This window comes from Trichosurus vulpecula, chromosome 7 (assembly GCF_011100635.1).
Source record: "Trichosurus vulpecula isolate mTriVul1 chromosome 7, mTriVul1.pri, whole genome shotgun sequence".
Lineage (NCBI taxonomy): Eukaryota > Metazoa > Chordata > Mammalia > Diprotodontia > Phalangeridae > Trichosurus > Trichosurus vulpecula.
Genome location: NC_050579.1, coordinates 227849504 through 227874145, shown reverse-complemented (window position 1 = coordinate 227874145; position 24642 = coordinate 227849504). Strand labels below are relative to the sequence as shown.

Here is a 24642-nt window from a genome sequence, read left to right as displayed (position 1 = left end):
CATCTGTAAAATAAGCTGGAGAAGGAAATGGCAAACCACTCCCATATCGTTGCCAAGTAAACCCCAAATGGCGTCACAAAGAGTTGAATGTGACTGAAAAATGACTGAAAGACAAAAATGTCTATTACTATTTCCTAGCTGAAATATTATTTCTCAAGAGGCTGAAAGGCAGACAACTTAATGTATACTGGAAGACTATTCTGAAAATTTTTCTAAACAGACTAGAAGACAACTCTTTCCTTTATTCCGAGAATGTTATTGAAGATAGAGCCTCAGTTTCTCACTAGAAAACTGAACATCAACAGCTACTTTTACAAGGGTTTGTTTCATGTGTTCACCTGTCTGCCTTGTTTCTCAAGTACAGATGATCACTAACTCTTTTAAAAAAACACAGCCCCACATTCTTATTGTTATACCTAAATCTAAGAGCAGGAAAATGGAAATTGAATTGATTTTCTGCTCATTGGACTTTAAATGGCAGCTCATGATGATAATACAAGTGGGTAGTCATGGGAACACTCCACAAGGTACTCATGTTCAAATTTTCCATCTTAGCCCAACTATGTGGCACAGGATGGCTTTAACAACTGTTCTGCATTTTCATTAGTTCTTACAAAGTCCACTGAAGGTCTGCCTTGCCTTCTAAAATACATTTTTTTGGACAAGGAACATCACTGATTTATCATCAACCAATCAATCGAGATTAAGTGTCTATAATGTTAAAAGTAAATAATTTCTACTCACCAGGCAAGTATCTAGAGTGCTTCAAGTAATGCTGCTTGGCTACAGATCGCAGTGTTGGGGTGTCTTGTCGCTGATAGGAAGTATGGGTGGGTGCACTGTTGCCGGTACCTATGGGTTCTGAAGGTTTCAGGTCCAAAACACTCTCAAATCTGTAACAAGAGAACATGCTTTATTTCAGCACCAAAGTAATGAGTGATTTTCACCAGTCTGATCATCATTTCTGGTATCTGTGATTTTATAACGGTCACTCTCTCCACAAATACACATCGAAGCCCCTATAGCACTCAATGCATGGCCTTAGCCAGCTGCTCGAATGGAAAACTCATCCCCTTGCAGTCCAGCAGCCGGCAATGAGCCTCTGAATTTATCTAGGCTGGTAGGCTGGTCCTTGGCAAAAGAGAAATACAGTACATTATTAGGATTATTCCTGGAAGTCTTTCCAACTGGGGAGAATCTGCCAGAGCTTGTATACCACATGCATAAACTCTGAGAGATGATAATATAAATATATAAAGATAATAAAAATAGAGAAAATAATATAAAACTTGCCTACAGAGAGTTTCATCACTCTGTCTTTTCTTATTTTTTAGATCAGTCCTGGTGAGGGAAGGGCTGAAATCGAGGTCATCCAAGTCATCCCAATCATCAGAATCCTTTGTTGACCTGGAAACATGGCCCCATCTCCTACTCTTTGGTTTAATTTCACCGTTTGGGTGCTCCATGCCAGCCAGAATTTTCTGTAAACACACAAAGGGGGAAAAAAGATAACCCTCAGCATTAAAAGCACTCCTCTAGGATTCATTAGCGTTCCTCACTCGCCCTCAAATTATTTTAACTTATTTTATATTTGCTTATCTGAACAGGTGCTCTTTCCCCGCTTCCCCTTAGAACAACGTAGACTCCTTGAGCACAAGGACTATTTTGTTCCTAGAACAACAGACCTAGAGCAAGGTCTGACACATCGTGGCGCTTAGGTAGTGTCTGTTATTAATAATAACAAGCGGCACTTAGATGGCTCTTTTAAAGTCTTCAAAACATTTTATACGTACGATCTCATTCGACCCTCATAACAATCCTGCAGGGTTGGTGCTGTTAGTAACTTCATTCTAGAGATGAGGAAACTGAGGCTGAGAGAAGTCAAGAAAGTCCACAAGCATTTATTAAGCACCGATTATGGAGGGCAATGTGTGACTTGCCCAGGCTCACACATCTAAGTAGCATTTGAACTCGGCTTCTGACTCAAAGTCTAACACTCAATCCGCTGTACCGCCGGGCTGCATGGTCACCACTTTGTGCGCCCCCTTGTCAACAAATCAAGGATGCCAGATTTAGAGCTGGAAAGGCTTGAAAGCTTATCTAGATCAATTTTTAAAATTTTACATGGGTTTGGGGAGGGGGAACTAGGGAGGTCACACCAGTGGCAGGTGGCAGGATTTGAACTCGGGTTTTCTCACTCCAACTCGAGTATTCATTCTAGTATACCACACTGCTTCCCTAATAAAAGCAGGACCGGGGCTATTACGTGTAATTATAATCAGGAAGAGGATTCTTGGACTTATCTTGATCTTGGATAATACAGATTATATCATTTACCAACTATGGAAGAAGTTATTGGTGAAAAGTGAGAAATGACTCCTTACATCTTTAGGAAGACTAGTTTCTCATCCTATCCTTATTTGTTAGAGAGTTAACACAATTCAGATCACCCTTTATACAAGGGCATCCACATCCGGTGTGGAGACCTGTATGACCGTTGTGCTAATTAATCACGAAACAGAACACACAATATTCTCCCCTCTGCCCTAGAGAGACATTTCTTATTAAGAACTATCTGCTCCCAACGCCTTCCTTTATTGCTGTGGTTGTCATTCAGTTGTTGAGGTCGTGTCTGACTCTTTGTGACCCCATTTGGGGTTTTCATGGCTGAGATACTGGAGTGGTTTGCCATTTCCTTCTCCAGCCCATTTCACAGATGAGGAAACTGAGGCAAACAGGCGTCGCTAGCATCTGAGGCCAGATTTAAACTCAGGAGGATGAGTCTTCTTGACTCTAGGCCCAGCACTCTGTGCACTGTGGCACCACCTAGCGGCCCTGCCTTCTGTTACAGAGAGCAGAAACTGGACTCAGCTCCTCACTCCACTTTTACATCTGCTGTCCTGGCTGGTTTCAGCTCCATGGAACATCCATGCCCAGTCCCTCTAAGTGCCCGATCTCTTCCCCATCTTGCCTCCTTTAGTGTAGTGTCTCCTGCTCCTTGGAGGCGGGGGCTATGTTTCTTTTTATTAATCGTACCGCAAGCACTTAGCACAGTGTCTGGCATTGAGTAGGTGCTTAATAAACGCTGATTGGACTGGATTGCATTGCTATCTTTTAACTATGTAGAATCAACTGCTTTTTACTATATATTTCAACCAAAAGATCAATTTTTTTGTAGGCAACAGAGTATCATTTTTATATTGTTCAGACAACCTAGTATTGTGTCCCGCACACAGAAGTTGATCAGCAGCCACTGAAGGACTGACAGCATTAAAAGCTTCAGCAGAAATTTCTGCCTCATTCAGAAAAAACTTCTTATCCTTCATGCTGTACAGCCTAAAAAAAAAGGCAGGGTCTGAGCTCCAATGCCCATTTTAAGTGGAACACTTATTGCTTTCTCTTTTAAAAATACACTGTGATGGTCCTTCAAGAAATGTCTTCAAAATCAAAAAGGTTTTGCAAAAGTGGGACGAGGGGATAAAAACCGTCCTTTCATGCACAAGGAAAGATAATCAGAATACCTCTATTTTTAACAGGCTTACGAGCTATTTGTAGTTTTATATATGGTGAGCCAAGAAATAAATGTTCTGTATGAAGAGTTTTTCAAGTCCACCAATTCTTATTTCTCTCTACCTTGGGGCTCCGCAGATGTTGTCTTCATCACGGCATTCTGTGTTTTCTGATGCTATCTTGTGTTATGTTTGTCTCTTGTGCAATAATAATGATGACGATGATAGCTAATATTTATATAGCACCAAATATGTGCCAGGCACTGTGCTGAAGTGTTTTACGATTATTATTTCACTTGATCCTGACCCCAACCTTGGGAGGCTAGTATGATCCTCATTTTACAGCTGAGGAAACTGAGGAAATAGAATTGAAGTGACTAGCCCAGGGTCATCTAGCTAGTAAATGTCTGAGGCAGGTCTTTCTGACCCTAGGTCCAGTGCTCTATCCACTGACCCACCTAGCTATATTCCCCTCTTGTCTCCTCAACCAGAACATAAAGCTCTCCTAAAGCAGGGATCATGTTCTCTTCAGTGTTGAAAACAGTGCTTGACACACAGTAGGTTCTCAGTAAATAACCTGTATTGAAGAACCAAGAATAACTATTGTGTCTAAGTATTAAAAAAATAAAATAATAGAATCATAAAATTTCAGAGCTAGAAAAGAAACTCTGAGGGCCACCGAGGCCAACCAATACCTGGAAAATAAAGCCCTGTATAATGTATCCAAGGGCTCACCCAGTCTTTGCTTGAAGGCTTCCACATCCAAGGATGCCCACTTTATTTCTGTTTGGAAGTTCTTCCTTACCTCAAGATGAAATTTGCCTCTTTGCTCAGAGGGTTAAAGGAGTTGGCCAATATCACACAGTTAGTTAAGGTCTGCAGGTAGGTTGTGCAGTGGATAGAGTGCCAGGCCTGGGGTCAGGAAGACCCATCTTCCGGTGTTCAAATCTAGCCTCAGACACTTAGTAGCTGGGTGACCCTGGGCAAGTCACTTAACCCTGTTTGCCTCAGTTTCCTCAAATGTAAAATGTGCTGGAGAAGGAAATGGCAAACCACTCCAGTATCTCTGCCAAGAAAACCCCAAATGGGGTCACAAAGACTCAGACACAACTGAATGACTAAACATCAACGAGAGAAGAGATTTAAAAAGGTTCTCTTGAAGTCCCTTACGTTCTGAGGGATCTTTTTGCGGAGGGCTGGGAAAAGCATCGGAGTAGGTTGGTCGTCTTGATGCTGGCTCTCGGAATCTGTCGTGGAAGCCTCAGCTTTGTAGGGGTATATGAGGTGCTGTGGGGGCTGGCTGGGTTGGTGTGGTCGGGAAGAAATCCGGGGGTGTGGTTTGGCAGGGGGGTTTGCAGGAGGGACGGGTTTAATATGAGGCGGTGGTCCCATCTTCTCGTGGAATTCCTTCTGCGGTTTCCCCATTTCCTGAAGGCCGTGGGGAGCGCTGCCTAGGGGATGTCCAACCTGGAAGTAGGGATATCGAAGTGCCTGAAAGCAACAAAGCAGACGTAATTAGATAAAGAACCATTCTTCCCAGGGCAGTGCTCAGAGTGTCTTCCCAGGTTCCTTAGATGTTATTATACTATGGTGAGGATGGTAACAATAGCCACGGGAGCTGGCATTTATATGGCACTTTAAGCTCTGCAAACTGTTTTACATATGTCTTTTGTCTATGAGTGGCTAGGTGGCTCAGTGGATAGGGCACTGCGTCTTGAGTCAGGAAGACCTGAGTTCAAATCCAGCTTGAGACACTTACCAGCTGTGTGACCCTGGGCAAGCAGCTTTGCTTCTGTTTGCCTCAGTTTCCTCCTTTGTAAAATGAGAATAGTAGTAACAACACCCACCCCCCCAGGATTGCTTCAAGGATCAAATGAATTTAGCTATGGAAATGTTAGCTATTATTATTATCTCACTTAAATAATCCTGGGGGGTGAGCGTCATTGAGAGCGACAACAGCCATAACGATCGTGGCTAGCATTAATACAGCACGTTACAATTTTCAAAGTACTTTACAAATATTACTGATTCAATCTTCGCGACGATGCTATAAGGTTGTTCTATTAATATCTCCATTTTACAGACGAGGAGACTGAGGCAAACAGAGGTTAAGTACCTGGCAAGAGTCAACAAAAACAACTGGTGGACATTGATTTTTTTTTTTGAGGGGGGAAGGCAGGGCAATTGGGGTTGAGCGACTTGCCCAAGTCACACAGCTAGTAAGTGTGTCGAGTGTCTGAGGCCGAATTTGAACTCAGGTCCTCCTGACTCCATGGCCGGTGCTCTACTCACTGCGCCACCTGGCTGCCCCCAAGTGAACATTTATTTACGTTGTGTAGACCATAGGTTCTTTTTAACCTAGTAGCTGTAAACTTAATAAAATATTATTTTAATAACTATTTCAACATAATAGATTTCCTTATGACCCCATATATTTATTTTATGCATTTTAAAATATTATTCTGAGATGGGGTCCATAGGCTTCACTACGCTGCCAAAGGGATTCATGACAAAAAAAAGGGTCAAGAACACCTAGTCTAGATCTATAATTTCATGTCTGTGTGAAACTCTTGGTATGGAATTTCCCTCCACTGATGAAGACTGGCAGTTCATATATAACTTACAATCCTCTTTTTTTTTGAATGATATTTTATTTTTTCCCCAATTACATGTAAAAATAATTTTTAACATTCATTTTAAAAAATTTTGAATTCCAAATTCTCTCCCTCCCTCCCCCTCCACACCCCTCGCAGAGATGGCAAGCTGTTTGAAAGAGTATAACTTACAGTCTTACGAATTCACACAGTCAAGCCCTCTCTCAGTCAAGTGGCAAAAAGTTTATTGTAACGCTTTAGTAAAAGTGGGCAAGATAGTGAGGACGGTGCTGGGGCTTATATGGAAAAGGGACAGTGAAAGGAGGCCAGGGATTCTAATCAGGCAATCTAGGGGTACAGGTATCTTTTGGGAGCAGGTGCCTGTGATCTATGGATGGGAAAATGCAGGCAGTCTACAGATACCAGACACTGAGGGAGTTGCCAGAGGCCCATACGGACCTTGGGGATCTGGCGCAAGGGAGAGTCCTGGGGCCAGCCCGGGGCAAGACTCCTTGAGCCAGCCAGGGACAAGAGTCCTTGGGCCAGGCACCCCTGTGTCTATTCTGATAAGAGAATATGTTCTACAACAAAAGAAAGTTTTCTCACAGGGCAGGGGCCTACTGAGAAATTGGGAGGTTTCCAGAGACATGATCTTAGGGCTGGGGCCCGAGCATCCCATCACTGTCAACAATCGGCAATCACTGATGTTATTATTGAAAAGCAGACTGGATTGAGACTAGAGTTTTGAACTTTAATTCTTGTTTCATCAATGATTTCTTGCGTTTTCTTTTATCTTTTTTTGTTGTGTGTCATAAATATGTCACTTGAGCCGTCTGAGCCTGTTCCACATTTTGTGGTAGTGGGAAAAAAAAATACAATCCTACTGCACAATGAAATGATCCTGGATGTGGACTGCTAAATAAACATCATGGAAACACTTTTCAGCTCGGGTCCTCTAACAGACAAGTTATACAATGACATTGTGGTCACTGAGAACCCTTGGGAAATTATTATGCAAAATCAGAATCACAGCACATTAGAGCTGGAAAGTCCTTCAGAAGCCATGAAATCATGGATAAGAATCAATAACATGTCTGGTAAGTACTCACCTAAGTTTTACTCGAATACCTCTAGGGAGTGGGAACCCACTACTCCCAGAAAGCATTCTATTGTTTTTCAAGATTGCTCATATATTTACAAAGTTTTTTTTTCCTGATTACCAAGCTGAAATCTCTCTTCTTGCAACTTCTACCCACTGCTCCTTAAATTCTTCCCTTTCAGATCAATTCAGATAACTTTCATTCCTCCCTTTTTCTCCTTTCTTTTTTTCTTTTCATCCCTTCAAATACCAAGAGACAGCTGTCACACAGCATCTGGGTTTCTACAGGCTAAATGTCAACAGCTTCTTTGATACTCATGTGGCATGATCTTTACACTATTTGTCATCCTGGTTACTCTTCTCTGGATGCCCCACCCACAAATGGTTTCTTCTAGATAGCCCCATATTTAAAGGATCATAGATTTAAAGTTAGGAGGGATCTTAGGGGCCATCTAGATCTCTCAAGTTCCAGACTTTTACACTATAATTGCTTTTGAAAATGGAAACTCTTCTAAAAGGTACCATACATTTCCTCCCCCAAACCTATCTGTTGCAAGAAGGAAAGCCAATTTCATTTTTCTGTCTCACTTGCACTGTTTGTTGATGGACCTGCCTCCCCGTGACAAGAATCTGTGCTAATATGTCTGGGATAGAACTAACTGAAAAACCCACAGCTTCATTATTAAAAGGTAACACCTACTAATATAACATCAGGACAGAATTCCCCCTAAGTTGTCTTTAATGATTTACTTTGAACGTCATCATTCCAGGCCCAGAAACATTAAAAATTATATCTTTAATGTCATAATAAGATGGAAAATCCTGTATAGGGCCTGCATCAATTTTCTCATGAATCTCTTCTGTAAAAATGTTTCATGTTTTGAGAAACATTGAAGGGAAGGAAAAGGGCAAAAAATATTCCCAAATGCAAATGCTACTTCTGTAGACACTCTGGCTGCATTATAATTTGCTGTCCTCAGGTAAACACAAGGCACCAAAAAAAGACATTAATGCCTTTTTGGAATCATCATTCCCAACACCCAACAAAACCCTTCCATCTTTCTGTCTTCTGAAAATTTGATGTGAATGCTTTTTTTTGAAGGCCTTATTTAAGTCACTGATGAAAAAAAATCAATAGGATAGGGCTGACAAGAGAGCCCTGTGGCATACTATTTAAGACTTCCCTCCCAAGTGGACGAGGATTCATTAATGAGCATTCTTTGTATATGGCTACTCAACTAGCTATATGCTCATACTGTTAACGAGCCCACACTTCTCCAAAGTGTCCACATGTTTTAAAAGACTCTGGCAAATGCCTTGTTGAAATACAACTAAAACAAAGTTTCCAGAAGTCTCCTGATTAACCGGTCTAGTAACCTTTTTGAAAAGAGGACAGAGAAGCGGTATGGCATAGTGGATAGAGACCTAATCTTGGAGTCAGGAAAAGCTGGGTTCCTGTTCCACCTCTGACACATACTGGCTGTGTGATCCTGGGTATATGTCACTTAATCACTCTGGGCCTCAGTTTCTTCCTATGTAAAATGAGGGGGTTGGTCTAGATGGCCTCTGAGGTCCCTTCTAGCTACATGTCTATGATTGCCTTAGCCTCTCAGTGCCTTGGCAGCCTTCTAAGAACGTTAACTTGTAGACCTTTATCCTTCCCCTTATATTCTCTTCTCACACCTACCTAATGGTATTTTACTATTAATTTATTATGTATAAATTAATTTACTAGTATTATTACCTATTACTATAGAAGGCACCATCATCCTCCCAGTCCCTCAGGCTTGCAACCTTGGACATCAAGGAGTCATCCATGACTCCTCACTATCTCTCACATCCCATATCCAGTCTGTTGCCAAGGTCTATTGATTTCACCTTTGCAACATCTCTAAAATGCACTCCTTTTGTTTCTCTGACAGGGCCACCATTCTGTGGCAGGCCTTTATCACTTAACCTACGGACCACTGTTGGTGGGTGTAACTGCCTCGAGTTTCTCCCTACTCCATTTTATGCTCCATTCAGCTGCTAAAGTGATTTTCCTAAAAACCCCATGTCACCTCTCTACTCAGTCAACTCTGGTGGTTCCCTATCACCTCCAAGATCAAATACAAAATTCTGTTTGACATTCAAAGCCCTCATAATATACTTCCCTCGCCTCTTTCCAGTCTTCTTATACCTTTGTGCACTTCCATCCAGTGACACTGGCCTCCTTGATGCTCCATGAATGAGACATTCCATCTCCTGATTCTCTGGCTGTCCCCATGCATGTAATGCTCTCCCCTCCTTGTCTCCACCTACTGGCTTCCTTAGCTTTTTTTAATTCCAAACTAAACTCCTTCTTACAGGAAGGCTTCTCCAGCCTCTCAACTACAGGGCTTTCCCTTTTAAAATTATTTCCTTTTTATCCTGTATATATCTAGTTTGCACATTTTTGTTTGGCTTGCTGTCTCCCACGTCAGATTGTGAGCTCCCTGAGGGCAGGGTCTGTCTTTTGCCTCCTTTTGTATCCTTAGAGCTTAGCACAGTACCTGGCACATAGTAGGTATTTAATGAATTTCTGACTAACTGTAGAACAGGGGCTGCTTTGCATTGGTAGTGGGAGTTTCCTCATCAGAGGTTCTCTATATCAATAAAATTATACTTACAATCTGAAAAAAACCGAACAGATTATTTCTTTCTATTAAGAATGTATGTGTGTGCTCAGTTGCTTAAGTCAGTTTAAGTCAATAAAAACCACCATTATACACTTAATAGATCAAATAGTCATTATTATCTTTAGAATTTTAAATATCTAAAAATCTCAGGGAATCTTCATAAAGTTAGGGTCCAGCAGTTATCCTAAATCAAGAACTATTGCTCTTAGGCTTTATTTTATTACAAAACACAACACGTCAAGAAATCCTGGCTTTCAGAAGCGATGAGCTACTTTGTAATATTCTCCAAAGACAAAAATAAAATATTTTTACATTATTATTATTTAATATATGACAGTGTATCATATAATATACCCCTATTTCTGACCAACTACAGTACTTTTGGTTTTGCACTTTAAAAAACCCTCCCTGTAATCACTGCGAATGTATTTTAAATGGCCACATTTCACCTCTGAGCAGATATGGGATTCAATACAACTTCCATTCAAAGCACCAATAAAAGCAATTCGAATTAGATTTGTAGAAATTACTCCTCGTGTTAAAGTGCACCATTGTGTAGTAGATAGAAGGCCAACCTTGGAGCCAGGAAGCCTGGGGTTCAAGTCCCAATTCTGACATGTAAACGACAGACAACATGCTTAACCCTTTGGTGCCTCATTCAGACTCCCAAAGACTACAAGTCAATCCTAATCCCAATCGGTGGAGACAGTTTTCATATGGGGGAGGAAGGGATCTCCTCTCCATCCCCTCCCTCCCTGCCAAACGATGATGGCAATGAAATTACAGGTCTGGACAAAAAATAGTAAAAACCAACAAGGAAAAACTGTTCACGTTAATGAAGAAATATGCATAAGAAAAGCACTGAGTAATGGAATATGAAGGAGAACCTGACTAGCTGTTGGTCGCTTTTTGGGATCCCACTGCAACATATCTCTCATGAGCTGAATTGCCTCACTGCTGGCATTTGGAATCAAGGTCTTTAGATTATTAGGGATGCACTGAGGCCAACGGAAGTTCATGGAACTAGAAAGTTGGTATCCTTCAGGCCAGTCATTCTGAAAGGAAAAAGAAAATCTCACTTAGCTGATGACCAAAAGAAGATGAGAGAGAGAAATTAAATATCAATATGAAATAAAATATCAGTTATGATAAAGCAATGTCCTGAAGGATCACACATTCTATATACGCCCACAGTTTTAGACAGAAGCTTCTACCTAGCCTTGATAGATGATAAGACAAGCACCCGTGGGTGACAAGATTATCAACTTTTCATTTCTTGCTCAAGAAGGATGACTCCTGGAAATTAATAAGAGCTAGCATTTAAATAGCACTTTAGGGTTTAAGTGCTTTACATATATTATCTCAGTTGATACTGGAAGCAGGGCCTCTAGTAGAAAAAACACTGACTCTGGGATTGTAGGGCGCAGGTTCAAGTCTTCTGATACCTGCCCTCTATGCAAGTTTGGGAAAATAACTTAGCTTCCTCGAGTCTCAGTTTCCTGATCTGTAAAATGTTGGATTAGGTGGTCTCTGAAATCCCATCTGGGTCTAGATCTACGATCATGTTTTAATATAGTAGTTGTATGGTGGAAACTCTTTAAGATGCCCCCCTAGAAAGAATGGGCAGCTAGGTAGGGCAGTGGGTAGAGTGCTGGGCCTGGAGTCAGGAAGACTTCTCTTTGTGAGTTCAAATCTGTCCTTAGACACTTACTAGCTGTGTGACTCTGGGCAAGTCACTTAACCCTGTTTCTACCCCTATAAAATGAGCTGGAGAAGGAAATGGTAAATCACTCCAGTATCTTTGCCAAAGAAAAAAAACCCAACATGGGGTCACAGAGAGTCAGACCCAGTTGAAACTCCTGAACAAACTAAGGAAGAATGTAAACTTCCTAAAAGCAGGCACTATTTCATTTCGTCTGTAAAATCCCCTTCAACTAGCAGGGTGCTCTGGCACATAATAGGTGCGTAATAAACGTTTATTGAGTGGTTGTTACCAACAGAATAGGACAAGCGCCATCTTAAAGCCTACTCAGGCTCCGGCAATAGAATTCAATTCAATTAAATATATATATATATGCATTCGATTAAATTCAATAAGCATTTATTAAGTGCCTAAGAGGTACCAGGCATTGTGTTAGGAGCATGGAAGGCCAGAAAACAATACCTGCTCACAAGGAACTACATTTTGTAATGGGAGAATATACTAGTTGGAAGGGCCCCTGAGGGCCATCTGGTCTAAATCCCCTCCTTTTATCGAGGATGACTGACTCCTAGAGAAGTTAAGTGATTTTCTCACATAGTAAATGGTAAAGCTGAGATCTGAACACAGATCTTTGACTCCAAACCTAGCCCCACACAAACACAAGATAATTGGGGGATCTAGAGAACAGTATCTGTCCTTTATTGGATATAGTTGTTATGTCTTGAGTGACAAGATTTGCCTTGCAGCATGATTGAAACCATTTAGAGGACTATGGTTCTACAGTTTTGTTGCTTATGAACAATGAGTAAACATTTCTATGGGCACTAGAAAAGTAGGACCAGGATGAGAATATAAGCAGGTGACAAAGCCATTCCACTGTCCTGCCTAGCTCTCTAGTCCAGAACTGCCTGTCCTACTTCCCATACTTCTGTCTTTTCTGAGAGCTCTTGCTAGCAAGCTACTGCTTTGTATCTATTGACAGCTACTGACAGCTCACTGCTATCTCAGTTAGCTGGAAAAAGACCAGTTTTTTTAAAAGTTGGTTCAGTAATCTAAATATGAATGCTGGACACTCTCCTGGATGCCCAGAATTCAGTACAGATTTGATGACCTCTATCACCAATCCTGGGGGCTAAACATTGGGTATGAGGGGCCTATATTTATGAGGGCTCCTCTCCTTCCTCCCAAGTTGGGTTAACAAACCAGGGAGCAGAGGAAGGAAGAAGGGGAGTAGCACGGAAGGAAGAGGACCACCTCCAGAACAATTTGGAAACACTGGAACCATTTTATATGATTGAGTGCAGCTCTACATGAGGAGAGTCCAGAAAGCTTCTGATGCAGGTAAAAGTTTCCTGGGTCCCAAACTCAACACAATCTCCCCAGGGCAGCCAGAGACCTCAGAGACCTTCTGAACCTTTTTAGACTATTGGTAGGTATATCTTACTACTTGGCAACGTCGGGTATAGGCGATAATATGAAAATCACAGCACAGGGCTTGGGAATATCTAGTAATTGTTCATTTGCTCTCATTCATTTCTTTAGCAAATTCTAACTAAGCATCTACTTTGGGTAAAGTACTGACTTAGTCACTTGTTGGAAGGGGGTGATACCAAGAAGAAAAATACGGAGTCTCACAGCTAATGACCTTATAATCTATTTGGGAGAGGAGGTATACACACAAACACACACACACAGAAAATAGTACAAAAATTAAATGTTAGTGTGAAACAAAACTATTAGAGTTATATCAATGTTCTGAAGGAGCAAATAAGTTTTATAGGAAAAAAAGGAGAGTCAGGAACTTCCTAACTCCTATGAGAGTCAAGAAGAGACAGAGATCGAAATGAGCCAGGCTATCGAGGGAAAGTTTCATGAAGAGTAGGGCACTTGAACTGGGTTTTATAAAGATACTAGAAAAGAGATAGGCAGGCATTCTGGAAGTATGCAGGATGGACTGGAGGGAAGAGAGATTAAAGGAAGAAGGTAAGGGAAGAGGCATTGATTAAGCACCTACTATGTGCCAGGCATTGCGCTAAATGCTTTACTGTTATTATCTTATTTAAGTCTCATAACAACCTTAGGATGTAATGCTGTTATTATTCGGATTTTACAGTGGAGGAAACTGGGGCAGACAGAGGTTAAAAGTGATTTGCCCAGGGTCACATAGCTAAGAAGTGTCTGAAGTCAGATCTGAATTCAAGTCTTCCTGGTTCCAGGTCTACTACTCTGTCTACTGTGCCACCTGGCTACCTAAAGTCAGAAAGATAAATGAGGAGATTACTGCAGTAATTATGACAGAATGTTGAAAACCTGGATGAACTAGGATGGAATTGGTTATAGAAAAGAAATGATGCTTTCAGGAGACATTATGAAGGAAGGACTCATAACACCTGGTGACTTGCTAGATGTGGAGGTTAAACAAAAGGGAAGAGTCATGTTTGACTCCTAGACTTTATTTAAGCCTGAATAAGAAGGAGAGCAATGGTACAATTATTCTGCTAGATGAATAGAAATCAGGAAGAGGACCTGGTTTGGCTATAAAGATGAAGTTTAGTCTAAATTCCTTGAGTTGGAAATGATGGCGGGACATTAATAAGGAAATGTGCAAGTGGTACTGTAGAAGAGAAACAAGTCAAAGATAGACATGGGAGTCACCTGGAGGAAGGGGAGAGTCGAAACCGGCTCTAAGAAGGGAGAAACTGTTTGATGGCTGAAGACTGGGTCTTGGGGAACATCCATACATAAGGGGCAGCAGAGGAAGACAAGTAAGTAAAAGAGGCGGGAAAATGGTCAGAGAAATGGAAGGAGGACCAGATTAGAGCTATGGAAGTAAAAAGAGGAGGAAAATTTAAGAAGGAATGGGATGGGCAACATTGTTAATGACGCAGAAAGTTAAGGAGATGAGGCCCAAGGAAGTCGTAGTCTTTGGCCTGTGCATCTAGACCCCACCTTATTATTACCTTTTTTGGCGTTCCCAGCACTTGGCAAATTTTGAATATTGTATCAATTTCACTGGCGCCTGGAAAGAGCGGCCGTAGTGTGTAAACTTCTGCCATGATGCATCCCACTGCCCAGACATCAATAGGAGAACTGTAGTTGGTAGACCTCAGGAGAACTTCTGGAGCCCGATACCTGGGGCAACAAAAAAGGACTGCTATTTACTGCTTTCCTTAATTGGAATTTAAATTAAGTAATGTGATTAATGCCAGTGAAAGAGTTTATAAATTTCATTTTTTAATCTAGCTAAGTGTGGAATATAGACCTGTCACAGTTTACGACTAGAGATGAATTAATGAAAAAGTACAAGACCCTAATCCACCAGGACAAATTTATTGCATCATGTGAGAGATAGCTCAGGCTATGTTAAGCATCAGCATGTTAATACCAATACTAAGGAAAGAGATTTTTCTTACAAGGTTTTGTATAAAACATTAGGACTCATAAGTCTTTGGGGAACTGCGTAGGGCCCCGTGGGAAATTGAGACTCACTAGAATGTCAAAGAATTGCTTCAACAGAAATTTCATGGTCAGTTTTTTTCCAGGTTAGCTTACGGGCTACTTCACTGCTATACAAGTCTTTATATCTGTTTACAAGATCCTGTGAGCCCTTTGCATCTTCTGAATTTTCCATAGTATAAAAAAGGCAGTCCCATACCCTACATATGTTTGCTATGCTGAGTGCTTGTATGGGTTATGAGTAATTCTTTTTTTTTTTTTTTGGAGGGGGGAAGGTAGGGCAGTTGGGGTTAAGTGACTTGCCCAAGGTCACACAGCTAGTAAGTGTGTCAAGTATCTGAGGCCAGATCTGAACTCAGGTCCTCCTGACTCCAGGGCCGGTGCTCCACTCACTGTGCCACCTAGCTGCCCCAGTTATGAGTAATTCTAAGTGAGTATAATGAGCCAAAAAGAGAAGCTGATCTTCAGGACTCATAAAACTTAGATGTGAGCCTAGAGTCTTGGGGAAGTTCTGGGTCTGTTACATTGATACCTTGAGCGATGAGTGCATTTATTTCAGACAGGTCTGCAAAACATATGATTGGTGGCATAATCACTCTAGACAAATATCTCTGCAACTCAAGTGCCTTCAGGCAAAAATGCTTTAGTCTAAAAACTATTCTTTAAGCATATAGGTAAATCAGGAAAAAAATGCCCTTCACAGAAAATGTACAACATGAACTATGTATTCTGCAGAATGTAATAATGTCTATTTGAAGTATTTCTCTTAATAAAACGGTAATGTGACTGGAGCATAACTTTAATGTTATCCTTACAGCGATGGTTCTTCATTGAAAGAAATATACGTATTTGAGAGAGAACAAACAGTATTCACCATCTTGTAGACACATAGTCTGTATATGGTGGTCTCGATCGGATTTCTCTGGCTAATCCAAAGTCAGCTATTTTCACAAGCTCTGGTCCCATGCAAAGGAGGTTTTCAGGTTTTAAGTCTCTATGGAAGAAACCTGTAAGAAGAATAAAATATAATACACATGCAATTTATGTTAGTATTTCATCTCTGTGCAATTTCTGTATTATGTGTACATGTATATTCATGTGTGTATGCACACGCTATGTGAATCCACACGTGTATATGTACACATTGTACACATGCACATATATTCACGAACATTCATCATACATATATACATGCAAGTGTGTCCCCAAAGCCTTACTGCAGTTTCAAGCATAAGCTTAACAGTAATCATAAGCTTCATTATATACTTCATTATGAATCTAGGATGTCATTAAACATTATATGCATTACCCCACTGACAGTGGGGTATTCTTTAGAATTCTGCAAGAAGACACTTCATTCATTTTCCCTTAACGAATTAAAAAACCGAACTCATCCAAGTTTTGTCCTTATCTTTTGTGTGCAAGGCAGAAAAACACCTGTTTTGGATATCTACACACAGCCTTAGGCTGAAGGAATAGGTTGTGCCCATCCTCTTCAAGTCAAATCAGGCAGGAATTTGAGATTTAAACCATCTCATGAGGAAGCTGTCTGCTTACAGGAAGCTGATGGGTCACTCCCCTAGCAGACAGACCAGAACTGAATATAGCACACCTGTTCTCTCCTGGCTACAGCTTAGCCAGTCCTTAAAGAAAGGAGAGGATTTAAGGACGTGGCCTACTCTGTAATGCTTTTGGCACACTCTGGCATGTACTTCTATAAGTCACATAATGTTTCACATTTTTAATTTCCTTTGATTGAAAGAATCCCAGCTCTGCCTGGGTGGCCTGAGACAGGACCTTTCTGGGCCTCAGTTTCATCTCTCGTAATAATAGCTTACATCTGCATAGTGCTTTCAGGTTTGCAAAGCCTGTGATCCTAACAACAATCTTGTAAGGAAGCAGTGCTATTTCTACTCCCATCTCACAGATGTGGAAACTGAGGCAGACAGAGAGGTTAAGTGGCCTGCCCAGGACCACACAGCTAGCGAGTGTCTGAAGGAGGATTCGGAGTGAGGTTCTCCAGATTCTAAGTCTAGAGTTCTGTCCACTTCTCCAAGCTGTGTTTCACCATGAGTCTAGTATTTTGTTGCCTCTCTAACAATCTCTAATAGAGGCAGTCAGGTAGCAGAGAGTATTAAGCCTAGAGTCAGGAGACCTAAATTCAAATTTGGCCTAAGACACTTAGTAGCTGTATGAATCTGGGCAAGTCACTTACCTTCTCTGCCTCAGTTTCCCCATCTATAAAATGGGGATACTAATAGCACCCAGAGTTGTTGTGAGCATCCAATGAAATAATATTTGTAAAGTACTTGGCATAGTGCCTGGCACATAGTAGGTATTTAATAAATGCTTATTCCTATTTCTTGCCCAATAGTGAGCCACCTATACTTCCAAACTATACTTCCTTACCAGCCAGTCACTCCTTTATCCCTTCAATCTTTTATCCACTCCTTTGTTGTTGTTATTCTGTCTTTTTTCAGAGATGTCCGATTCTTTGTGACCCCGATTTGGGTTTTTCCTGGCAAAGATGCTGAAGTAGTTTGCCATTTCCTCCTCCAGCTCATTTTACAGATGGGGAAATTGAGGCAAACAAGGTTAAGTGACTGGCATAGGGTCATACAGCTTGTACGTGTCTGAGGCTGGATTTGAACTCAGGAAGATCTTCCTGACTTCGGGCCCAGCACTTTATCCACCGTGCCACCTAGCTGCCCGCTATCCGCTCCTTACGTTCTACTGGAGCTATTTCCTCACAAGTCACCAGTCAGGTTGAGGTGTCTAAACCCAAAAGTCTTTTATTACTTCTCATCCTCTCTGGCTTTTCTAGAAAACTTAGATGATCGCTTCTTCTGCTTGATATTCTCTCCTGCGTCCTCCATGACACCACACTACTGTGGCCGCTTCAACTCTCTGCATACTCTTTCTTTGTCTCTTCATAATTAGACCTCTTCCTTCTCCTGTCCTTGAAGTGCAAGCATTCCCCAGGGTTCTGTTCTCAACTCCTTCCCTTGGTGATTTCTTTTACTGACACTCTGGAGGGGTAGGCCTTCGTCTGCGACACTGACCAAATTCAGACAGTAACGGTTTGGGTAATATTTACGAATGGCCTTTTATACATTGCCAAGAAAAATAACTCTGATAGAGATGAAACAGCCTCTGTACGAAAATGTGGCTGGTTCGTTACCAACATAACTAAATGAAGGTTATCAACGCCTACCAGAGATATGAGAGACATATGTTCTAACAATTAGGATAATTGTCCTTAGACCCTCTGTTCCATGCGATGTCCGTGAAGGCCCAATTGTCCGCTCCTCTCTTGGAATTAGCTGAAGAATGTGTAAAATTATGAGAAGTCCGGGAACAATTCTCGATTGTTTCTACTTCTGAGGGAACTCCCATAGGCCTTCACTCCTCTATTATGAACCACACTGAAAAGCAGGATGAACCGGTGGAGGGACTGCCGGACGAGGCATCAGGAGAGTCTGAGTTTACAATTACAACTCAGGGACTTATCAGCGGTGTAACCCAAGACAAGCCACTTAACCGCTGTCAGCTTTAGTTTCCTCATCCGTAAAGCGGGAAGAATTTATTCTGAAGAATCGTTGTGGGGGCCAAATGGGATAACATGTAAAGTACTTGGCAAACTTTTAATGCTCCATATAAATGTGAACTATTATTATAATGCTGTGGTCACACCATTTCTGCCTCTTTTTAGACAAGCATTCAATCGAGAATCATTTATTAAGCACCTACTGTGTACCAGGCGCTGCGTTTACAAAGACAAAGCCAAACAGTCCCTATCCAGCTTACATTGTAATATACAAAGCAATAATAAAAAAATAATAAAAAGAAGGTAATCTTGGAGAGGAGGTTTAGGAACTCAAAGATGTTTTCTTGTTGAGTCTTTAAACACTATTGTGTCTTAGCATATTGCCTCGTACATCATAGGAGCTTAATAAATGTCTACTGACTGACACTGTGAAAAGGAAATTATAGACATCCTTATTTAACAGGTAAAGCGAGACAGTGGAAAATGCATGGAACTGAGATTCCAAAGTTCTAGACTTCGCTACTAGGCCTGGGTAGGTTCTAAGCCAAGCCCACCACTTATTAGCTGTCCCACCTCAATCAAAGAATCAACCTCTGTGCCAAACTATAGCACAAGGTTGATTTTTATTTGCAGGAGAGGGGGTGGGAAATGATTAAATGAGACAACATATGTAAAAACACATTGGGGAAAAAAACCATAAGGGAGTTATGCAAATTAGGGAATAATTACTTAATAACAAGGACAAAAACACATTAAGATGAACTGTTTAAGATGACAGAGAATATTGAGTCATACGTATAATATGGTTAAATTAAAAATTTTTATCTTTTAATTCCCTAAGCTAAAATTGGGCTGAGGCTCTGATGATTGCTATCTTTTTCTCTCTGGTTAGGTCAAGACTATCATGTCATTTCTCTTGCTTTCAGCCTCTGACTGACCCCTTGTGGTACCTGACATCTAAGTTATTCTCCTCACTATTGATGCCAATCTAGTCCCAGCTAGATGACCTGCATCAAATTAACCAGCACTCCTGCCATAGAACATAGAATCTCACTGTAGATCAGCATCCTGAATTATCCAACGCTACCCATCTCCCTTTTGTCAAGACCTCTCCTCCGCTTCATTTGAGACCATCCTCCAATCCTACTCCAAAATGGGATTCTGTTTGCTAGAATGAAGACTCTGGGTTCTCACAAATTCCTGTGTAAACAAGTTTTTCCTCCTTAGAATTCACTTCAGGTCAATCATGCATTAGGGTAGAAAAAAAGCAAAAATTAAAGAACATCATAAAAGTGATTGATGTACATTAGACTTACGGGCTGAAAGACATATGTTGGCTATATATTTGGTCTCAATGTTATACAAATTCCTAAAGGCCAGTAGTTAGCAATAATAATGATAAGGAGTCATTGTGATGAAATGGATAAATATCCAACTTTGGCATCAGGTTCCAGTCAAGCCTCTGACACCTGCTACATGACCCCGGACTAGAAATTTAATCTCTCTGTGGCCCAGGTAACTAACTCTTTAAGACTGTAAGCTGTACAGGCAGCTAGATGGCACAGTGAATAGAGCACTGGCCCTGGAGTCAGGAGGACCTGAGTTCAAATCCAGCCCCAGACACTTGACACACTTATTAGCTGTATGACCTTGGGCAAGTCACTTAACCCCAACTGCCCTGCCTTCCCTCCTCCAAAAAAAAAAAGATTGTAAATTGTAAAGGAGTGCTAATCTCACTAGGAATTCCTTATACAGTTATCCCTTCTACATTGTGACTTTCCCCACTGAGGTTTCAATATATTGTGGGTTGGCATAAGAAGTTAAATGGGAATTTGGGGGGAGTTTTGCAGAAGCTGTGTCACATGTGAAGGCCAGCAGACAACACAGAGCCTAACCCAAATTTTACAACAAGGTACGTTCCACAAAAGAAAAAGAAAAAAATTCATATTTCTTCTCTGGTATGAAGGGAGGGCCAAAAAATTTTACATAGATTTTCCAGATTGCAGGGGTGCCATGACCCTAACCCCTCTGATGTGGAAGGGATGACTGTACTAATAAAATAACAAGTATGGTTTAATAAAAATGATGATGGTGATAGTAATGATAATTATAGGAAAGCATTATCATTGATAGGCAAAAGGAAATGTGTAGGATTCAGAAGCCCTGGGTTCTAGTCTTTGCTTTGTCACTATCTTTGTGTGTGGGACCTGAGGCAAGTCATTTTCCCTCTGTGGACCCCAGCTTCTTTTCCCTAAAGTACATGAAAGCCCCTTAAAGCCCCTTAGAGCCCCTTCCAACAGTAACAATCCATGTGATAATAATGGTGGTGACTACTGCTACTACTAGAGATAAATATATTTGCACAGAGCTTTACAGTTCACAAAGCATTTTTGTATGCACTACCCTACTTACTCTTTCCAGCAAACCAAGGATATAGGTAGAGCTAAGGACTATATATCCACTTTATTGATGAAGAAGCCAAGGCCCAGAGACACCAAGTGACTAACCTGAAGTCACAGTGAGTAAGTAGAAAAATTAGAACACTCTAGAAATCTGGGCTTCTGTCCAATGTTCTTTCTATTACACAACAGTGTATGTGCTTTTGTCCACCCCCATGCTTATAAATTTCAAAGAGCAGCAACCACGTCCAAGATCTCCCCCTTGGTTCCACTCTCCATAGGGCAGAATTGCCAAATTGTTCACGTGTTAATGACCTTAAGTGCAACGCAGATGGGACGATGCACTCTTTGGTTTCCTTTCCCAATGATGACTTTGCATTATGGATCATAGATCTACAGCTGTAAGGGATCTTAGGGATGGGCCATCAAATTCATCAGTCCCCTCACTTGGCAGACAGGAAAGCCAAGGCACAAAAATATTAAATAGCTTGACCAGCTAGTGAATGTCTGGGGCAGGTTTGAGGTACCTGATGTGAAATCTAGGGCTCTCTACTACACCATGCTGTTGTCCTTTGTCCTTTGTTTTCAAAGAGAACCAATGACATCATGGGGTGGTGACTCGTACGTGAATTGGATTCAAGTATGGCAGAATTGCACAAAGTCTCGCTCTCTTCCAGAGTCATCCAAGTCCAGTGGCAAGACAAAAGTCAAGGCTACTGGCACTGGCTCAGGATGCAGTGGATGACCTTGGCATCTTCAATGGCTGACCAGACTCCAAGCACTCCACAGCTCCTGCTTCAGCTGCCTTCATGGCCGTTAGAACAAACTGTTCTCATCTGCCCATTCTACCAGAGGACATATCCAGGTGCATGCTTGGAGGAGACATCCCCCTAACTCACCACAAGGTCTGAGGCCTGTCAGTTACCCTCAACCTGGTTTAGCCCACCTGCTGAAGTGGCTTTACCCGGGCGTGGCCACTGCACGTGCCACAGCTTCTTGGAGCCTCAGGTGAGAGTCGGGTGAAACGTGCACGCCCAAAGGTGGATGAGCAGCCCTGGAAAGGGCTCGGCAAGCCCTCGTACCAGAGGTGCTACAAGAAAGGACATGGCCACATGACCCCACTCATAATCACTAAAACTAGGATCTTGTTTCTGTTTTGCCACTAATGTGTTTTGTGATCTTTGGGTAAGTGACGTAACCCCTCTTCAATCTTCAGTTATAAAATCTATAAAATAAGGAGGCCAGGTGTCAAAATGAATAAAGTTCCTTAAGACCCTTAAGAGGTTAGGGGCAGGTAGGTGGCATGATGGATAGAGTGAAAGGCCTGAAGTCAGGAAGATTCTTCTTCTTGAGTTCAAATCTGGCCTCAGACACTTACCAGCTGTGTGACCCTGGGCAAGTCACTCAACCCTGTTTGCCTCAGTCCCCTGATCTATAAAACGATCTAGAGAAGGAAATGGCAAGTAACTCCAATATCTTTGCCAAAAAAAAACCAAACGCCTAAATGGGGTTATGAAGAGACTGACACGACTGAAAATGAATAAACAACTAGGAAGTTAAGTTATTCGCCCAGAGTCTTGTTTTTGTTCAGTCATTGCATGCTATAGCTTCTTGGAGCCACAGGTGAGAGTTGAATGCCAGGTGGGCATCAAAGGTAGATGAGGAGCCCTGAAAAGGGCTCACCCCAAAACTGCCAGTCCTTCTGGAACACCCTCTGCACCGTGCTGCCTCTCATTCAAAGGCCATCACCAAAATCATACACCTGCTTCCATCTTGGGAGCATCAGATTCAGGAAAGCCACCCTCATCGCTCACTATCAGCTACGACTCAACCACAAAGTGGAAGAGTCTTCCTGCTCTGAAAAGTGCCTGTCATCTGGAAAATGCTGACTGACATTGGTTTTTGTTTCAAGATGCCGAAGAATAGAAGAATGTGCCCTATCATCCTGGCGGGAAGTTAATACATGTAGTTATTCTATGTATGACCGGGTAAGCAAAATGCCAGCTGACAGAGTAGGCTTTCCCCCACCACCAATGTCACATTAGGTAGGTGATGCTGGTAGGAAAAGATGTCTACTGCAGGGCATATGGGAAGGAGACGTTGGTATTTCTATTTACAGAGCACACCTCGCTCCCCTCCCCTTATTATGGAGATGCATTGCTACAGCTATATTACTCAATTCACACACACAACACCATTGAGAGGAAAGAAGGATGCAGATACTATTCCCACCTTACCTGGGAAGGAACTAAAGCACAGAGAAGACTTAGAGAGAGAGGACAGATTGAAAGCCTTAAAGATCACCTAATCAGAAAGACTCATCTTCCTGAGTTCAAATCTGGCCTCAAACACTTACTAGCTGTGTGACCCTGAGCAAGTGACTTAATCCTGTTTGCCTCAGTTTCCTCATCTGTAAAATGAGCTGGAGGAGGAAATGGGAAACCACTCCAGTATCTCTGCCAAGAAAAAGCCAAATGGGGTCACAAAGACTCAGACATGACTGAAAATGACTGAACAACAATCCAACCCTCCCATTTTACAGGTGGAGGAAGCCGAGGTCCAAAGAGTTAAGTGATTTGCGCCAAGGTCACAAGGGTACTCACTGGCAGAGCCAGGATCTAAATCCAAATCGTGTGATTCCATTGCCTCTCCACACATCTTCCTCAAGGTCATCCAACAAGTCAGGGCTGGCTAGCAGCTTACTTCCAACAGAGTACAAAAAAACAGTAACCCTTAAATCGTGTAAAGCTTTCACGAGTACCTTCGGCAGGCCCCTTGTGGCCATGTGTGGTACAATTTACATAGTTAATGCCAGCAACAGACACGCGCTCTGACATTTTTCAGTGCCCTTAAAGTAAGGCTGTGTTTTCATTGCCAGTGGGGGAAAAAACACATCAGTGACATGAACTTACAGCTATGGCAACTGGGCTGTAGAACGGCTCTGCTCTCCCAAAGGGGTCTATTCACCAGAGGCAGGGTGCACTTTCTCACACAAGGAAGCATGAGACCCAGGAGAGCATGACTCCGTCAGCCGTTCTGCTCTTGATTTTTCCACCAAGTTTCAACACAGCAATAAGGGCTAAGAGGAATTATTATGGAGTTGCATATATCCTAGGAAGGGAGTATGGAGTGGTGAAAAGAGGGCTGGATTGGGGCAGCTAGGTGGCTCAGTGAATAGAGCACTGGCCCTGGAGTAAGGAAGACCTGACGGCCTCAGACACTTGACACTTACTAGCTGTGTGACCTTGGGCAAGTCACTTAACCCCAACTGCTATGCCTCACCTCCTCAAAACAAAAACAAAAAGAGGGCTGGATTTAGAGGCAGACCTGAGTTCGAATCTAGACTCTCCAATATGATCTTTGATGGTATAGTGGAGTGAACAGCGGACTAGAAATGCAGTAACAGGACCAAGGTTTCAAATCCCACTTCTGATACTTGTTAGCTATGGGACCCTGGGCAAATCATTTAACTTGTGTAGATCTCAATTTCCTCAGTTATAAAAATAAGGTGTCTGAATTAGATGGCCTTTGAGGTTTCTTCCAGATCTACGTCCATGATCCTATGCACCCTAAGCTATTTCAGATCTCCGGGTCTCGGCTTACTCATCTATAGAATGAGAGCACTGGATTAAATGACTTCTAAGGTCTCTTCAGCTCCAAGTCTGTGATTTAATGATTT

The 24642-nt window shown here is 41.8% G+C and overlaps 1 protein-coding gene across 3 annotated transcripts in view; it reads right to left on the bottom strand.

The window, feature by feature from the left end:
- CILK1 (ciliogenesis associated kinase 1) overlaps positions 1–24642 on the bottom strand; it is a 99594-nt gene that overhangs the window by 14320 nt on the left and 60632 nt on the right. For all 3 annotated transcript variants that reach the window (XM_036766666.1, XM_036766667.1, XM_036766668.1), the window contains 6 exons: positions 15892–16024; positions 14522–14693; positions 10747–10914; positions 4680–5000; positions 1294–1481; positions 745–893 (listed from right to left, as the gene is read on the bottom strand). In XM_036766666.1, the coding sequence (XP_036622561.1) occupies positions 745–893; positions 1294–1481; positions 4680–5000; positions 10747–10914; positions 14522–14693; positions 15892–16024 (1131 nt within the window). The remainder of the gene's footprint in view (positions 1–744; positions 894–1293; positions 1482–4679; positions 5001–10746; positions 10915–14521; positions 14694–15891; positions 16025–24642) is intronic.